Source organism: Monodelphis domestica, chromosome 1, assembly GCF_027887165.1.
Source record: "Monodelphis domestica isolate mMonDom1 chromosome 1, mMonDom1.pri, whole genome shotgun sequence".
NCBI lineage: Eukaryota > Metazoa > Chordata > Mammalia > Didelphimorphia > Didelphidae > Monodelphis > Monodelphis domestica.
This window is the reverse complement of record NC_077227.1, coordinates 49,603,769-49,619,822: the sequence shown is the minus strand read 5'-3', so window position 1 is coordinate 49,619,822 and position 16,054 is coordinate 49,603,769. Positions and strand designations below refer to the sequence as shown.

The 16,054-nt window shown below is 37.5% G+C and overlaps 1 protein-coding gene across 5 annotated transcripts in view; it reads left to right on the top strand.

The window, feature by feature from the left end:
• EDC3 (enhancer of mRNA decapping 3) overlaps positions 1-16,054 on the top strand; it is a 66,282-nt gene that overhangs the window by 29,066 nt on the left and 21,162 nt on the right. For all 5 annotated transcript variants that reach the window (XM_001379444.4, XM_007478165.2, XM_007478163.3 and 2 more), the window contains exon 4: positions 969-1,304. In XM_001379444.4, coding sequence (XP_001379481.1) covers positions 969-1,304 — 336 coding nt within the window. The remainder of the gene's footprint in view (positions 1-968; positions 1,305-16,054) is intronic.

The window sequence follows — 16,054 nt, the reverse complement described above, 5'->3', positions numbered from 1 at the left end:
ATTGCTTGGCTCTAGAGGATAATATAATCTGATTACACAGGACACAATTTGTCATTCAATTACTATTGCTCTGGCCTCTTATTCTAAGAGCAGCAGAATTTTATGAATTCTCTTTGGACATTAAAAAAAAGTCAAGAAGAATAAATTGTTCTAGGTTTACTGAATAGAGATCCTATTGGAAAGCTGACATAATACTTGGCTATACAGACAATTCTCACCTTACATACATGGTTCATTCAACAGACCTTTACCCAAAGTGATTTTTATGTAATGTGACTTTGCCCAGAGACAGGGGAAAGGGAGAGGAAAAGGGGGTCATGTGCCTATGGAGGTAGGAGGTTGTCACACAATTCAAGGACATAGAGAAGTGAGTGCAGGAGGAAGAATACAAGGGGGTCAGGGCCAGCTACATGGGGTCTTGGTTGGAACTAAGGGGAACGAGGAAGGAGGTGGGGCACACAATCTAGTGAGACATGGACACTGAAGAGAAACAGTGAGCACCATAGTTGGGGACTTGGAATGGTTACATGGGAGCTCATCACACTGAGCAGGGCAAAAGTCTTCTCTGGCAGTATTCTACTTTCGCTTGAAGGAGTTTTTTTTTTTTTTAAAGAGAGAGAATGTGTGTGTGTGTGTGTGTGTGTGTGTGTGTGTGTGTGTGTGTTTGTGTGTCTGTGTGTGTCTGTGTGCGGGTGCATGTGTGCTGGGTAGGAGCCCAGGAGAGGAGTAGAGAGAGAGCATATAGTATGTGTAGTAAAGTTAACATTGTTGGGTTGGGGGGGGGGGGGATTAGGATTTCTTTCAGAATTCTGTACATAAAGTTGAATTTGCAAAATGCAAATTTATTGAAAGCAAGAACAGTTGTTTCTTGGATTCTATTTGTACAGAAGATGACATTAAAGGATAAGTTCGAAGACTATTTGACCAGATAGCCACATGGATTTTGATGGTCTTTGTTTTTCCTCTAGGGTCATCTAGCAGTAGACATCCAAATCAGGCAACTCCAAAGAAAAGTGGCCTAAAGAATGGCCAGATGAAGAATAAAGATGATGAATGTTTTGGGGATGACATTGAAGAGATCCCAGACACAGATTTTGACTTTGAAGGGAACCTGGCCCTTTTTGACAAAGCAGCTGTATTTGAAGAGATTGACACTTACGAGAGAAGGAGTGGTACCCGCTCCCGGGGCACCCCAAATGAAAGACCCACTAGATATCGTCATGATGAAAACATATTAGAATCTGAACCTATTGTCTACCGGCGGATTATGGTGCCCCAGAATACAAGCAAAGAATTCTGTACTGGTGAGTCAGTCACTTCCTCTTCTATTCAGTTTTGGTATTCAGATTTCCTAGATTTTGTTGGGTAACTTCCCTTATTTATTTGAAAGCCTTTATGTGAAAACTATAGTATGGACTAGATCCTTCAAAGTAAGTTATTCCTGGAAGGTAGTTTATTTAGGAAGGTGTCTTGTGGCATATTCATTTATTCTTTCCAAGTAACGAGGTTACTGTGGTATCCTAATATGTGTTACAAGGGAATCACTTTAAAAGACTGATATATATTAATTTAAGGTCGCCAAGGAATCAGCTATGTAATTCCTAAATGAAAAAACTCAAGTCAGCCGTCAGCCTTTTTTGGAGTTTAATTACAATAGGAGCAAGAAAGGAATTAGAGATATATATAGAGAGAGAAAGGGGAGAGAAGGGAATAGGGCTTAAATACCCCTTCTGTTTAGGCTGGGCCAAAAGGCCCAAGCCCTTAGATAGCTGGGGCAAAGAAAAGAGATCAGTCCCTATTACTCACGTGTCCAAAATGGAGAAACAGTCTCAGAGGCCCCCACCTTCAGCTTCCTTCAGAGCAAGCTTCCTCAGAGCCCAGGAACCCCACCGACCAAAAACTCCACCATCCAAGTTGCCTCCCCTCAGTCCTCACATCTACCAATCACTCTTCATCAATTTCCCTGTCAATGGAGGCTCTCCCTTAACCCAGGACCGCCCAGAGGTTTCTGGCTTTTGCACATGTCTGTTGAAGGTCATATTTTCAAATGATTAAATCTATACTCCTTTGCTACAGCCCTTTCTAAATCCTGTTAACTTGAGTATGGTAGAGATTGGAATAATTAAATTTTGATCTAGGCTGCAGCCCTTACTCAATCCTATTAGGACTGAATAGGGTGGAGTATCTCCATTGTATCAATTCTAAAATCAATCAAGACTCAAAGAAATTCCTGTTCTATGCTTAAGCATAGGTCAAAGTCCTTTCCATTGTTCAGCAAAGGGTTTCTGTCCTAAAGTAATCTTAAGAAGGGAAGAGAAGGAACCTCCCATGCCAATGGGGTTCCCATTCCAATAGACTATCAGTAAGAAATTTTCCAAGTATGAAATATCCCAATGGTGAAATTTCCAACATTTATAAGTCTAAGGAATTTTGAGGTTTACAATCCCCCCTGATGATCATTGGGAGACTAGTCTCCCCATTGATCATTTAACATAATCATTTTGTAGTTCTAAATTCACTTCTAACTAAAGATATACACAATATTCAATTTTCTAGGAGAAATTAGAATAGTGAGAGAGGAAATAGAAAAGAAAAGAAAGCAAAACCAATGTTTGCTAGGCGCATTGACAGAAAGCCAAATTAGGGGCAGTCCCTTTTGGCATAAATGTTACAATAAATGTTCAATCAAAAGTTCAGTCCAATCAATCACATCCAAAGTTCATTCTTGATCTTCTTGATGAAGTGTAGGTTTTTGGCATCTTTCTGCAACAGTTCATTCTCTGGATATAAAAGTTTCAAGCTTCTTTCTTGAAGATCTTTTCTCGTACAAAATCAAAATCTTTGAAAATTTTTTATAACAGTAAAATCTTAAACAAAAGTCTTGGATTTTTATAAAAATAAAATCTCAAACAAAAAAAAATTCAAAAATTCTTAGATTTTAAATTAAAATACAATCCCCCCTGAAGTAAGTATTTAAAAAAAATCAAGTTTAGCTCAGCATGCAATGTTCAGTTATGGGGGTGTATGTGTCAATTATCAAAAGAATAGAAAAATAATCAAAAACATAAGAAAATTTCAAAATAGACCTTGTATAGGTCCAGTTTAAAGTAATTTCTATCCCACAAGTATGTAGGACAGAATGCAGTAATATTTCACTTAGCCATTTGTAGCCAAGACTACAGGAAGTTGCCATAATATAAGAAGAAAAGAATTAGATTTCTATTTTGATGGGGAAATGTCATTCCCTTGTCTGATTTTTCCTCAGGGATATAGGGAGCCAGCATGATAGTCAAGCTTTTTACTTGTTTGAGTACTTCGAAAAGGAGTGTAGATACAAGGAAGTCCTACGACTTAAACATAAGTTAAGCGTCGCAACCTTGAGTCTCACTTTAATATTTCATGTGTGCTCTATTGGCACTATTCAGGTTTAGTCTGTGCTCCTTGTTTTTATCCCTTTTCCTGGAATCAGACACAAACATTAATCACAGTCCTATAATATTTTATCAATAAATGGCAGGTTCCCATAGTTTAAAGCTTTTAGGCATATATTGATATTATAGCAAGAGTATATATATTAACTTGTATTACTGCAGGGAAAAAAATATTAATATTAATTATGTGTACCTTCAGTACAAAAATGAGAAAAAAATCAAATATTCTGATCAAAAAATAAAAGAAAAGAAATAAGAAAAAATAAGAAAAAAAATCAGTAATTCAATATATTCTTGAAAGAAAAAAAACCAGCATCCATTTGTCTATGGATTATTATCTCCAATTCTTATGATAAGATAGAGTCACAATTCATATGATAAGATAGAGTTAATCAGTCTCAGCAGAAGATGCTTTCTTCACATGTGAGCAGTGAATCCAAGAGTCTCTTTCTCCAATCTTTATAGATGTTGGAGTAGTTAATAATATTTGGAATGGTCCTTCCCATGAAGGTTCAGTTGCTCCAGTTCGCTTGAAATTCTTGATATAAACTTTATCTCCTGGGTTCAGGTCATGCAGAGAAAAGTCTAATGGTCCAGCTTGTACTGCAGCTCCTGATTCATGAAGTTCACGTAGTTTGTGCTGTAACTCCTGTATATAGGAAGCAATAGTAATATCTCCCCCTAATAGCGATGTATAAGCCGGGGAGAAAGGCTTAGCCTGTATAGGCGGATGTCCAAAAAGCATCTCAAATGGTGAAATATGTAAGTCTCCTCTAGGCCTGCTTCTAAGATAAAATAGGGCCAGAGGGAGAATTTCAGGCCATTTTAAATGGGTCTCAGTGCATAATTTGCCAATCATAGTCTTAAGTTCTTTATTCATCTTTCCTACTATTTGGAGAGGAGAAAAAAAAACTGAAAAAGGTTAATTAATATCAACAAAATCAATACAATCTAAGAAGAATCATCTTTATTATACTGGGAAGTTCCCTGGGCACCCTCCTGAAGGGCACCTCTCTGAGGATCATTAGTACCTCGAGTAATTTTTGGACGAGCGCCATTTCTCATATATTGTTGAGTATTATCATTAAAATTTTCTTTAATTGGAACATTGTCATTAATTTCCCAATTCCTATTTCTATAATTCTGGTTTCTAAAGTTCTTATTTCTATATTCATTATAGTTATTTCCATAGTCATTATTATAATTTCTAGAATTCTGGTTTCTATAACCATTATCATAATTTCTATAGTTATTATTTCTAAAACCATTATTAAACTGTGTATTCCTTCCAAACATCTTAAGAAAGGTTCTACATTCTGTCATTTTGTGGCCCTTCTTCTCACAGAAGTGGCAAGTAATGGATTGATAATTGGATTTCTGGAGAGGGGCAATTGTCGTTGGTTCATTATCATGCCCACTTTCTAATTTAGTTATCCTATCTATTACACATCTCATTTTTTTCTTCATTTCCTCCATGTCATCATTATTCTCTTTCTCCTTTTCTTCGTTTCCCTTAAAAACATATATAGCTGTTTTTCGCAATTCTTCAAGGTCCATATCTGACCATCTTGGGCATTGTGTTTTAAAATAATTTTTAATTACTTTGCAAGAATTGTTTACAAAGATTCTTCTAACTTGTCTTAAACTATTCTCTTTATTTAAGTCCCAATCTAAGTATCTGTCCCCAAACTCTATAATTCTGTCCATAAATCTGGAGGGTGTTTCGTTTTCCTTTTGCTTAATTTTTTCCAGTTCCATCCACTTATCTGTACTGTCCGCACATTCCTTCATGGCCGTGAGGATGGCCTCTCTACAACGGTATAGTTGTAGATAGTCCTCAGGATTATTATAGTCCCATTCGGGATCCTGAGATGGCCAATGTGCTGCATTACGCCCCCTGGTTTTGTTGACATGAGCAATTATTTTATTTTTTTCACGTTCACTTAAAAAAGCCTGTAGTAAGCTCTCAACGTCCTTGTAAGACGGATTATACTGAAAAAATATGTCTCCCATCTTTTTTGTTACTAGAAAAGGATCTTGTTCATATGTGGGGATATTTCGTGTAAATTCATTTATTTCTTGGGGAGTAAACGGTATCCTATGTCTTAAAGTCACCACATCCCCATTTCGTCCTATTTCAGGTACTTCTCTTAGAGGAAACAGGCCTCTAGTTGAATTTTGCACCTGTGGGTCAGTTTGACAAGGACAGGTTTCTCTAGGAGGACAAGATCTCCCTTGCATTGGAATTTGGTTTTCTGTAGGAGAAGGAACATGAGAAGCTGGGATTGCAGGGGAAGGGTTTTGGGGATTAAATTCAGACAAGATTTGCACTACACGAGAGAAGCAGTCTGTTAACTGGGCTATAGGGAAGGTGTTTTCCATCTCTATTTCAGGGAAGGAAATTTCCTCATTCAAAGGTTCAGAAACAGGTCTGTTTCTGGTAGAGTGGGTGTTTGCCCATTGATCCTGTAAGAAACATTTTAGATCTTCTAATTGGGCTTGCATTTTATCCTCAATTTTTCCTATTTTATCTTCCATATCTCCCATTTTATCCTCAATATTTCCTATTTTATTCTCAATATTTCCTATTTTATCCTCAAGTTTTTCTATTTTATTCTCAATATTTCCTATTTTATCCTCAATTTTTTCTATTGTATCCTCAATTTTTTCTATTTTATCCTCAATTTTTTCTATTTTATCCTCAATATTTTCTATTTTATCCTCAATATTTTCTATTTTATCCTCATTTTTTTCTATTTTATCCTCAACATTTTCTATTTTATCCTCATTTTGTTTTATTTTATCCTCATTTTGTTTTATTTTATCCTCATTTTGTTTTATTTTATCCTCAATATTTTTTATTTTTTCATCTCTAAATATAGTATTGAGGAGTACAAAAATGACAGTACCTATTAATATAAAAATTTGGAGGTATCCTTCATTCCTCAATGCCCCTACTTCTTCAGCTGCCATATAATTGTCAAAGAATGTAGTACTCATTTTTATATGTATATTTTGTAATTTCACAAAACACGTGGGGAGCAGGGCAAAGCAACAAACTTTCCACAGGGTTTTTTTTTTTTTAATCCAGGAAGTTGTTCCTTAAGGGAAAGGATATTTAGAAACAGTTCTTCCAGCCAGGACTTTAGAGTCCTGTTGCTGAGATTTAAAACAGCTGTTTTCTGTCTATCAGAGTCACACAGCTGGGAAGTATCTGAGGTCCGATTTGAACCCAGGACCTTCTGTCTCTAGGCCTGGCTCTCAATCCGCTGAGCTACCCAGCTGTCCCTTAAGATTAAAGGGAAGAAAAAGAAAAAACTGCTGATTCCAATTTAACTTAAGGAGAAAAGAGAAAAAGTTTTTTATACTCACGTGTTCTAGCAGCTGTGTCTTTAAGCCGAGTTTTTTTGTTAAAAAAAAAAAGGACTAAGTGGTGAAACAGTATAGTAAAAAGGCAAGGAATTTTAAAAGTTTTATTGAGAGGATTCTTTAGACTCCCTTCGTGGTCGCCACAATGTTACAAGGGAATCACTTTAAAAGACTGATATATATTAATTTAAGGTCGCCAAGGAATCAGCTATGTAATTCCTAAATGAAAAAACTCAAGTCAGCCGTCAGCCTTTTTTGGAGTTTAATTACAATAGGAGCAAGAAAGGAATTAGAGATATATATAGAGAGAGAAAGGGGAGAGAAGGGAATAGGGCTTAAATACCCCTTCTGTTTAGGCTGGGCCAAAAGGCCCAAGCCCTTAGATAGCTGGGGCAAAGAAAAGAGATCAGTCCCTATTACTCACGTGTCCAAAATGGAGAAACAGTCTCAGAGGCCCCCACCTTCAGCTTCCTTCAGAGCAAGCTTCCTCAGAGCCCAGGAACCCCACCGACCAAAAACTCCACCATCCAAGTTGCCTCCCCTCAGTCCTCACATCTACCAATCACTCTTCATCAATTTCCCTGTCAATGGAGGCTCTCCCTTAACCCAGGACCGCCCAGAGGTTTCTGGCTTTTGCACATGTCTGTTGAAGGTCATATTTTCAAATGATTAAATCTATACTCCTTTGCTACAGCCCTTTCTAAATCCTGTTAACTTGAGTATGGTAGAGATTGGAATAATTAAATTTTGATCTAGGCTGCAGCCCTTACTCAATCCTATTAGGACTGAATAGGGTGGAGTATCTCCATTGTATCAATTCTAAAATCAATCAAGACTCAAAGAAATTCCTGTTCTATGCTTAAGCATAGATCAAAGTCCTTTCCATTGTTCAGCAAAGGGTTTCTGTCCTAAAGTAATCTTAAGAAGGGAAGAGAAGGAACCTCCCATGCCAATGGGGTTCCCATTCCAATAGACTATCAGTAAGAAATTTTCCAAGTATGAAATATCCCAATGGTGAAATTTCCAACATTTATAAGTCTAAGGAATTTTGAGGTTTACATATGAAGATAAAAAAACTGACATTCATGGTTTACAGATACTTTACATATGTAGGATCCTTGCATTTAGAACTAGAAAGGACATTGGATGATACAGATAAGGAAAAAATCTTCTATCATTTCATCATAACAACTTTGAGCACTATTTGTGCAAATATCATTATTCCCATGTTGCAGATGAAGAGATTGAACTCTTCCCAGCAACCTTCTGAGGTGTCTGTGACAAACATTATCTTCATTTTGTAGATGAGGAAATGGAGACTCCAAGTTGTTAATCACTTTACTCAGGCTCACATATATATTAAGGGGCAGAACCAGGACTGTACTCTAGGTCTCCTGACTGAAGCCCATTGCCCTTTCCATGCTGCAACCATGCTATGCCATGGTTGCCTCTAGCTAATCTCAAGTTAATTCCTCTAATTGACTTTTGCTATCCCTGGAGTAGCTTGCCTGGTAGAATGTGGCCTTTTCTTCATTGTACATCATAAATTTCCTTTATTAAAATCTGAGCCCACTGCCACATTAGAAAATGAAACCTCTTCTAAGATGCAGGGAGACTAGGCTTTTAGGGTAGTTTGGGTAAGAGATGAGGAGACCTGAGCTAGGAGGAGGCCTTGTGAGGAGAGAGGAGGAAGCAACTTGGAATTGAATGTGGTCGTATGTAAAGGTGGCAGAAATGAGGCTTAGAGATTACAAAATTTAGTTCCTGAAAAGATGGTGGGGTCCTCAGCTGAAATATCGAAGCTAAGCAGAAGAGCTGAGTTGGGGGAAGGATCATGGGTTCTTTTGAATTTGAGATGCCTGTGGGATTAACAGGATGAAAGCATCTCGAATAGTCCTCCCTTATAAATACTTGTTGCAATGAATGGATGATTGCCTGACCATTGCTTATTTCATCAAAAAGGGAAACTAGGATATCAGACTCATCACTCTGTTTTGTTAGTTATTCAGTAGCTCAGGCAAAAATAGTTTGCTGGCATGACTGCTGAGGTCCTTGCCTGGGATTAGAGTTTGGGATTATTAATAGACTTTATTTTTGTTGATAGCTATTGGTGTTAATAATTACAATATAAGTTAACACAATAGAAGTGTTAGTGATAAATTGTGTGCCAACTATTGGTTAATTGTTATCTACAAAGATAGCCAAAGGCAGTGTGGTGCCTCAGTGGATAGAGCCTTAAGCCTAGAATCAGGAAGACTGAGTTCAAATATGGCCTCAGGCACTTCCTAGCTGTGTGACCCTATCCAAGTCATTTAACCCTGTTTGCCCCAATTTGCTCATTTGTCAAATGATTTGGAGAAGGAGGTGGCAAACCAGTCCAGTATCTTTGCCCAGAAATCCCCAAATGGGATCACAAACAGTTAGACATGATTGAAAATGACTGAACAAACACAGAGGTAGCCTGGGTCATTCTTGAGCTAAAAAGAGGAAAAACCACATTATTTCTGTAAAGGGCTCAAGAAGTGACTTATGTTTCTCACCTCTCCTCCCCTGTAGCTGTCTTTGATACTGAGTAAAAACAGATAGTGTAGCTCAGAGTTCAATTGTAGAAGGGGGGAAGAGATCAAGCATTTATATATATAGTACATACTATGTGTCAGGCACTGTGTGTGCTAAGTGCTTTACAAAGATTTTCTCATTTGGTCCTCAACAACCATCCTGCAAGGTCCTATTATTATCTATATCTTACAGTTGAGGAAACTGGGGCAGCAGAGATATGGTGACTTGCCCTGAGTCGGATGCTAGTCAGAATCACCTCCAGGGCTGGATTTGAACTTTGGTCTTCCAGGCCTGGGTCTGGTGCTTTATGCATTGGTTCACCAACTGTACCTGAAGCTGCTGGAGTGAGTATGATAGTTTTAACTCATTAGGGATCCTCTGCCCTCTTGCCATAGAATCTCAGAAGGACTTGAAAATTCAACTAACCCTGACCCCTCTGGTAATTCTCTGCTAGAAGCAGTGTCACCTCCCTGGCTTTGGACTTTGTGCTTCTCTGATGTAGCCACACTGTCTAGTGGGGCAGCTTTGTTGCTTTTGTAGCCCCCTAAAATGCTCACATCTTTCTCTGCATAAACTGCTTTTTTCTGATTTTCTTCTTTCCTTTAACCTTTGAGGCTGATCTTTGAAATGTGGTGTGTAGGTGTTTCCTTTGTTTTTCCTTTCCTTTCAGTTTCAAGATAAAATAATATTTTTTAAAACTCTTTGTTTCTATAGTTCTTAGTAATAGTTCTAAGTCAGAAGGGTAAAGGCTAGATAAAAAGGGTTGTCATTTGCTCAGGGTCACACAAGGAAGTACCTGAGGACAGATTTGAACCCCTGGTTTACTGACTTCAGGCCTGGCTCTCTATCTGTGCTATCTGTGCTATCTAGCTGTCCCCAAGTACTCTTGACAGTAGCTAAAAAAATCATAGTTATGTGGTGATACAGGAGGATATAAATTTTTCAGAAAAGTGGCAGGGGAAGAAGACAGTCTTACCTTGGAAGGGAGTGACTATGGGGGTCAGAACTATAGTGAGAAAGTAGAAGGATCTCGCTAGGCAAATAATGTATGTGTTCCCCATCTGAAGTGAACAGGTGGAAAGGTAGAGAAATTCGTCTTCTTCCAGATTATCTTACACTTTTCATTTACCTAATTTAAAAACATCTTTCAACAGGATTTTCCTTCCTATGAAGCTCATTGCCCAGAGTTGTTACAGCAAGCATAATAAAATACAGATATGTGGACATCATCCAGGAAGTAGATTCAGGATTTTCTGAAGAGACTTGTGTTTGCATTGAGTAGACTGTCAGAGTTCATCACAAGCACAGCATCTATAGGCCTGATTTAACTTCAGATAAAAACTTGGCTAGCTTGCTATGCACAAGATGACACAAATAACAGGTTCACTGGCTCAACCATTGTGGTTTTCTGTTTGATCATTAGCAGAGCCAGAGCAGAAAGGAAATACTGTCTGACAGGCAGAGACTCTGGTAGCGAGCAGTATTTGATGTCAGTAAAACCTGCTTGCCTGCTGCTTTTTGGAGTGATGCTTTCTCTGCTCAAAGCCCAAAGACAATATTCCTTATGGTAGATTTTTATTATTGAGTCACCTGATGGCACAATAAATTCTTGGCATCTCAGAGGAAAAATTGGGCAAAAGGTCAAGATTATCTGAAGCTCCCCTAGAGGGTGCATGGTGGTGGGCAGCCTTAGGTCCTGGTCTTCTAATTCCAGATATTTTTGCTAGATTAGATTTGCCTCCACTTTTAAGGAAGAAAGATCTTGCCTAAATAAATGCTGTTCTCTTGTACCTTTAAATCTAAATTATTGGGAATTAGCCTTTTTGGAAAAAAGATGAGTTGGATTGAATGAATTCTAAGCTCCATAGTTCAGAATGAATTCAGCTCCAAACCCTGTGAACTTTAAACATTTTACAATAAAAAATAAGTCAACTCTAACCACTTTTTTTTTACTCCTTCTGTATGAACGAATGGATGAATGAGTAAAGAATCATTTGCTAGGTGTTTACTCAGTGGTAAGTGTTGGAGATGCACAGAGAAAGGCAAGAACCTGCCTATTTTCAAGATATTTTAGCTTAATGTTATGGCTATGGCATCCTTATGGTAACACCATGAAAACAATTGCTTATAAAACCCATGTAAAGCCTGGGCAAGTAGGGCCATTAATTGCAAAAATTTTGTAATTATCTGTAATTGTGAAGACTTCACACTCTTAGAAAACACTGCCATTATGACTGAGTCTGTGGCTCATTATGACTATAGCTATCTGCCTTCCCTCTCAGAGCTTGAACTAGCATGTTAGCATGTGTTAGTAGTGTTTTCTACAGAGCAGAGTGGAAGAGGCAAATGTTTCCTCCCCTGGCAGAGCTATCCCTCTGCTTTGCCATGTTGCAACTGCCTTCTTTCTTAATCCTTCCAGAGTGCGACTGCCTCATTTCTTTTTTTTTTTTAAAATATATTTTATTTGATCATTTCCAAGCATTATTCGTTAAAGACATAGATCATTTTCTTTTCCTCCCCCCCACCCCCCATAGCCGACGCGTAAGTCCACTGGGCATTAGATGTTTTCTTGATTTGAACCCATTGCTTTGTTGATAGTGTTTGCATTAGAGTGTTCATTTAAAGTCTATCCTCTGTCATGTCCCCTCAACCTCTGTATTCAGGCAGTTGCTTTTTCTCGGTGTTTCCACTCCCATAGTTTATCCTTTGCTTATGAATGGTGTTTTTTTTCTCCTGGATCCCTGAAAGTTGTTCAGGGACATTACACCGCCCCTAATGGAGAAGTCCATTACGTTCGATTATACCACAGTGTATTAGTCTCTGTGTACAATGTTCTCCTGGTTCTGCTCCTCTCGCTCTGCATCACTTCCTGGAGGTTGTTCCAGTCTCCATGGAACTTCTCCACTTTATTATTCCTTTGAGCACAATAGTATTCCATCACCAACATATACCACAGTTTGTTCAGCCATTCCCCAATTGATGGGCATCCCCTCGTTTTCCAGTTTTGGGCCACCACAAAGAGCGCAGCTATGAATATTTTTGTACAAGTCTTTGTGTCCATTATCTCTTTGGGGTACAGACCCAGCAGTGCTATGGCTGGGTCAAAGGGTAGATATTCTTTTGTCGCCCTTTGGGCATAGTTCCAAATTGCCCTCCAGAATGGTTGGATCAGTTCACAACTCCACCAGCAATGAATTAATGTCCCTACTTTGCCACATCCCCTCCAGCATTCATTACTTTCCTTTGCTGTTATGTTAGCCAATCTGCTAGGTGTGAGGTGATACCTCAGAGTTGTTTTGATTTGCATCTCTCTGCCTCATTTCTTAAAGGCAACTGCAGTCTAATATTTGTTACTTTGCCACTACGCACACCTCCCTGGCTTGCTATTGGTCTTTTTTCCCCCTTGCCTCCTGGCCACTTTATAAACAAGACCCTCCATCTTTCAGTTCTGGAAATTTTCTCTAGCTATCCACTATATCAAGAACTCTCCTCTATTGCCACTACTGACCTTTCTGGCTTCCTTTAAGGCCCATCTAAAATCTCACCTTCTACAGGAAGTCTTCTCTAATGTTACCATCTTAATTCTATTGCCTTCTTCCTTTTATTTTCTTTTTATCCTATGTAGCTTGTTTGTTCACATGCTCATTCCTTCATTAGATTTGTGAGCTTTTCTAGGGCAAGGATTGTCTTGCCTCCTTTTGGGTCCTCACAAAGTAGGTGCTTAATATATGTTTACCTATTGATAGATATCCTGATGGGCTTCAATAGCTCCTTCAAGATAAACTGTGCTCTCCTTTTATATTGTTTTAGCTAGATAACAGCGAATATACTGTGGCTGTTAGATAAATGTTAGCTGGTGAGAATTCTTTAGATATTACTACAGATGGTATCACTGAGCCTTCAGTGCTTAGAGGTCCCTGGAGAGAGGGAACCCATAATTTCCCTAGGTAATCTACACCCCTGTTAGAGAGCTTTCATTGTTAGGTACTTTCCCCTTATGTTAAGCCTAAATCTCCCTTTTTGTTATTTCTCCATTATTCATAAGAGTTTTACCCTCTGTGGATAAGAAGAACCAATTCAGCCTTCCCTTCTAATAGCCCTTCACATCCTTGAAGATTTCAGTCACCCCAATTCCTCAAAAGTCTTTTCTTTTTTAAACCAAGCATCTCCAGTTTCTTTTTTAAATTTTAATTTTTCCCAAGACAGTTTTTAACACTTTTCTAATATTGCATCTTGAATTCTCTCCCTCCCTCTCCCCCTTCCCAACCTCCCTACCTACATTGAAATCATAAGCAATTTCTTATAGATTTTACATGTACAATCATGTAAAACATTTTTTTTATATTAATCTTTTTGTGGAAGGAAACTTGAATAAAAAAATTAAGAATGAAAGTGAAAAAAAGTTTTCGTTGGTCTGGATCCAGATTGTCAGTTCTTTTTCTCCAGAAACAGATGGCATTTTTTATCATGAGTCCTTTGGGAAAATTTTGGATCATTGCATTGCTAAGTTATTCAGTTGTTCATTGTCTAGATAAATCTTTCCAAGTTTTTCTGAGCTCTTCCTCCTTGTCATTTCTTACAACACAATAGTACTTTGTTACAATCAGGTACTATTAACTTACTCAACCATTCCCTAATTAATGGTATCTCCTCACTTTCCAATTCTTTGCCCCCCCCCCCCCCCAAAAAAAAAGAGCTGCTTTAAAAATTTTTGTACAAAGGTACACATTTTTGTTTTTTTATCCCTTTTGGGTACAAACTACATCTCCTCTAAATTTTGTCATTTTCCCTTTCTGTCATAATAGCCATTCTGATTGCTATGGAGTGGTACCTAGAGATTCACAGTTTTTTTTTTTTTTGCATGACTATAGATAGCTTTAATTACTTTGTTTGAGAACGGTGTTTTTGAATCCTTTGACCATTTATCAATTGAGGAATGACTTGTCTTATATATACAACTCATTTTTCTATTTTTGAGAAATGAGGCCTTTGTTAGATTTGTAAAAAAAATTTTGCACCATTTTGATTACTGTGTATTGCTCTCCATCCTACTTCTCCCTCTTTAGTTTTTGACTAACACCTCTCCCAATTTGCTCTCTTTTTTATCAGCGCCCACCCCCTCTTCTTTTAATCCTTTCCCCTCCTTTTCTGTAAGGGAAGATAGATTTCTATATTTTATTGATTGTGTATGTTCTTTCCTCCTTGTACCAATTCTGATGAGCTTAAGGTTCACATACTCTTTTCCTCTGTCTTCCCTTCCACTATAAAAGCTATTTCATTCCTCTTTTATGTTAGATAATTTAGCCTATTTTTCCCTTTCCTCCTTCTCCCAATGCATTCCTCTTTCTCAAGCCTTCATTTAATTTAATTTTTATATCAGCCCACCATATTAATCTCACACTCTTGCCCTCTATGTACACTCCTTCTAACTACCCTAATAATTATAAAATTATTTGGAGTTATAGCAATGGTATGTACATAATTTAACCTTATTGAATCTCTTTTTGATTTCTCTTTGCAGTTTACCTTTTTATGATTCTCTTGAGTATAGAGTCTTATATTTGAGAGTCAAATTTTCCATTCAGTTCTGGAGCATCAGGAGTGTTTGAAACTCCTCTATTTCGTAGAATATCGATTTTTTTTTCCTTGAAGGATTATGCTGGGTACATAATTCTTGATTGAAGTCTTATCTCTTGTCTTCTAGAATATTGTATTCCAGGCCCTCAAATCCTTTAATGTAGGAGCTGCAGAAAGACTGTGGCTCCATGATACTTGAATTGTTTCTTTTTGATTGCTTACAATATTTTTTCCTTGATCTGGGAGTTTTGGAATTTGGCTGTAATATTCCTGGAAGTTATCATTTTGGCATCTCTTTCAGGAGATGATTGGTGGATTCTTTCAATTTCTATTTTGCTTTCTGGTTCTAGAATATCAGGGCAGTTTTCTTTGATTTCTTGAAAGATGTCTAAGCTTTTTTTTTATTATGGCTTTCAGGTAATCCAATAATTCTTAGATTATTTCTCCTGAATCTATTTTCTGGGTCAGTTTTTCCAATGAGATATTTCACATTTTATTTCATTTTTCCTTTCTTTTAACTTTGATTGTTTCTTGATGTCTTAGATGACATCCAAGTCTTTAGCTTCCACTTGCCCAATTTCAATTTTTAAAGCATCGTTTTCTTAAGTGAACTTTTGTACCTCCTTTTCTATGTGGCCAGGTCTGTTTTGTAAAGATTTTTTCCCTCAGTGAATGTGTACCTACTTTTCTTCTCTTAAGTGTATTTTTTGTATATCTTTTTTCCATTTGGCCAGTTCTGCTTTTTAAAGAGTTTTCTTCATTCTCTTTTACCAGTTATTCTCTTCTGTCTTTTTTTAAAGTATTAATCTCTTCAGTGCTTTTTATGCCTCCTTTACTAAGTTGTTGACTCTTTTTTTCCCATGATTTTTCTTGTATCACTCTAATTTCTTTTCCCGATTCTTCTTCTACCTCCCCAGTTTGATTTCTAAAGTCCTTTTTGAGTCCTCCATTAATTCTTTTTGTTCTTGAGAGAAATTTCCTGTTTTTCTTGGAGGCTTTGGATACAGTGGTATTGACTTTGTTGTATTCTTTTGAGTTTGTGTTTTGGTCTTCCCTTCACCAAAATAACTTTCTAGGTTGTTATTTTGTTGTTTGCTCATTTTTCCAGTCCATCTTCT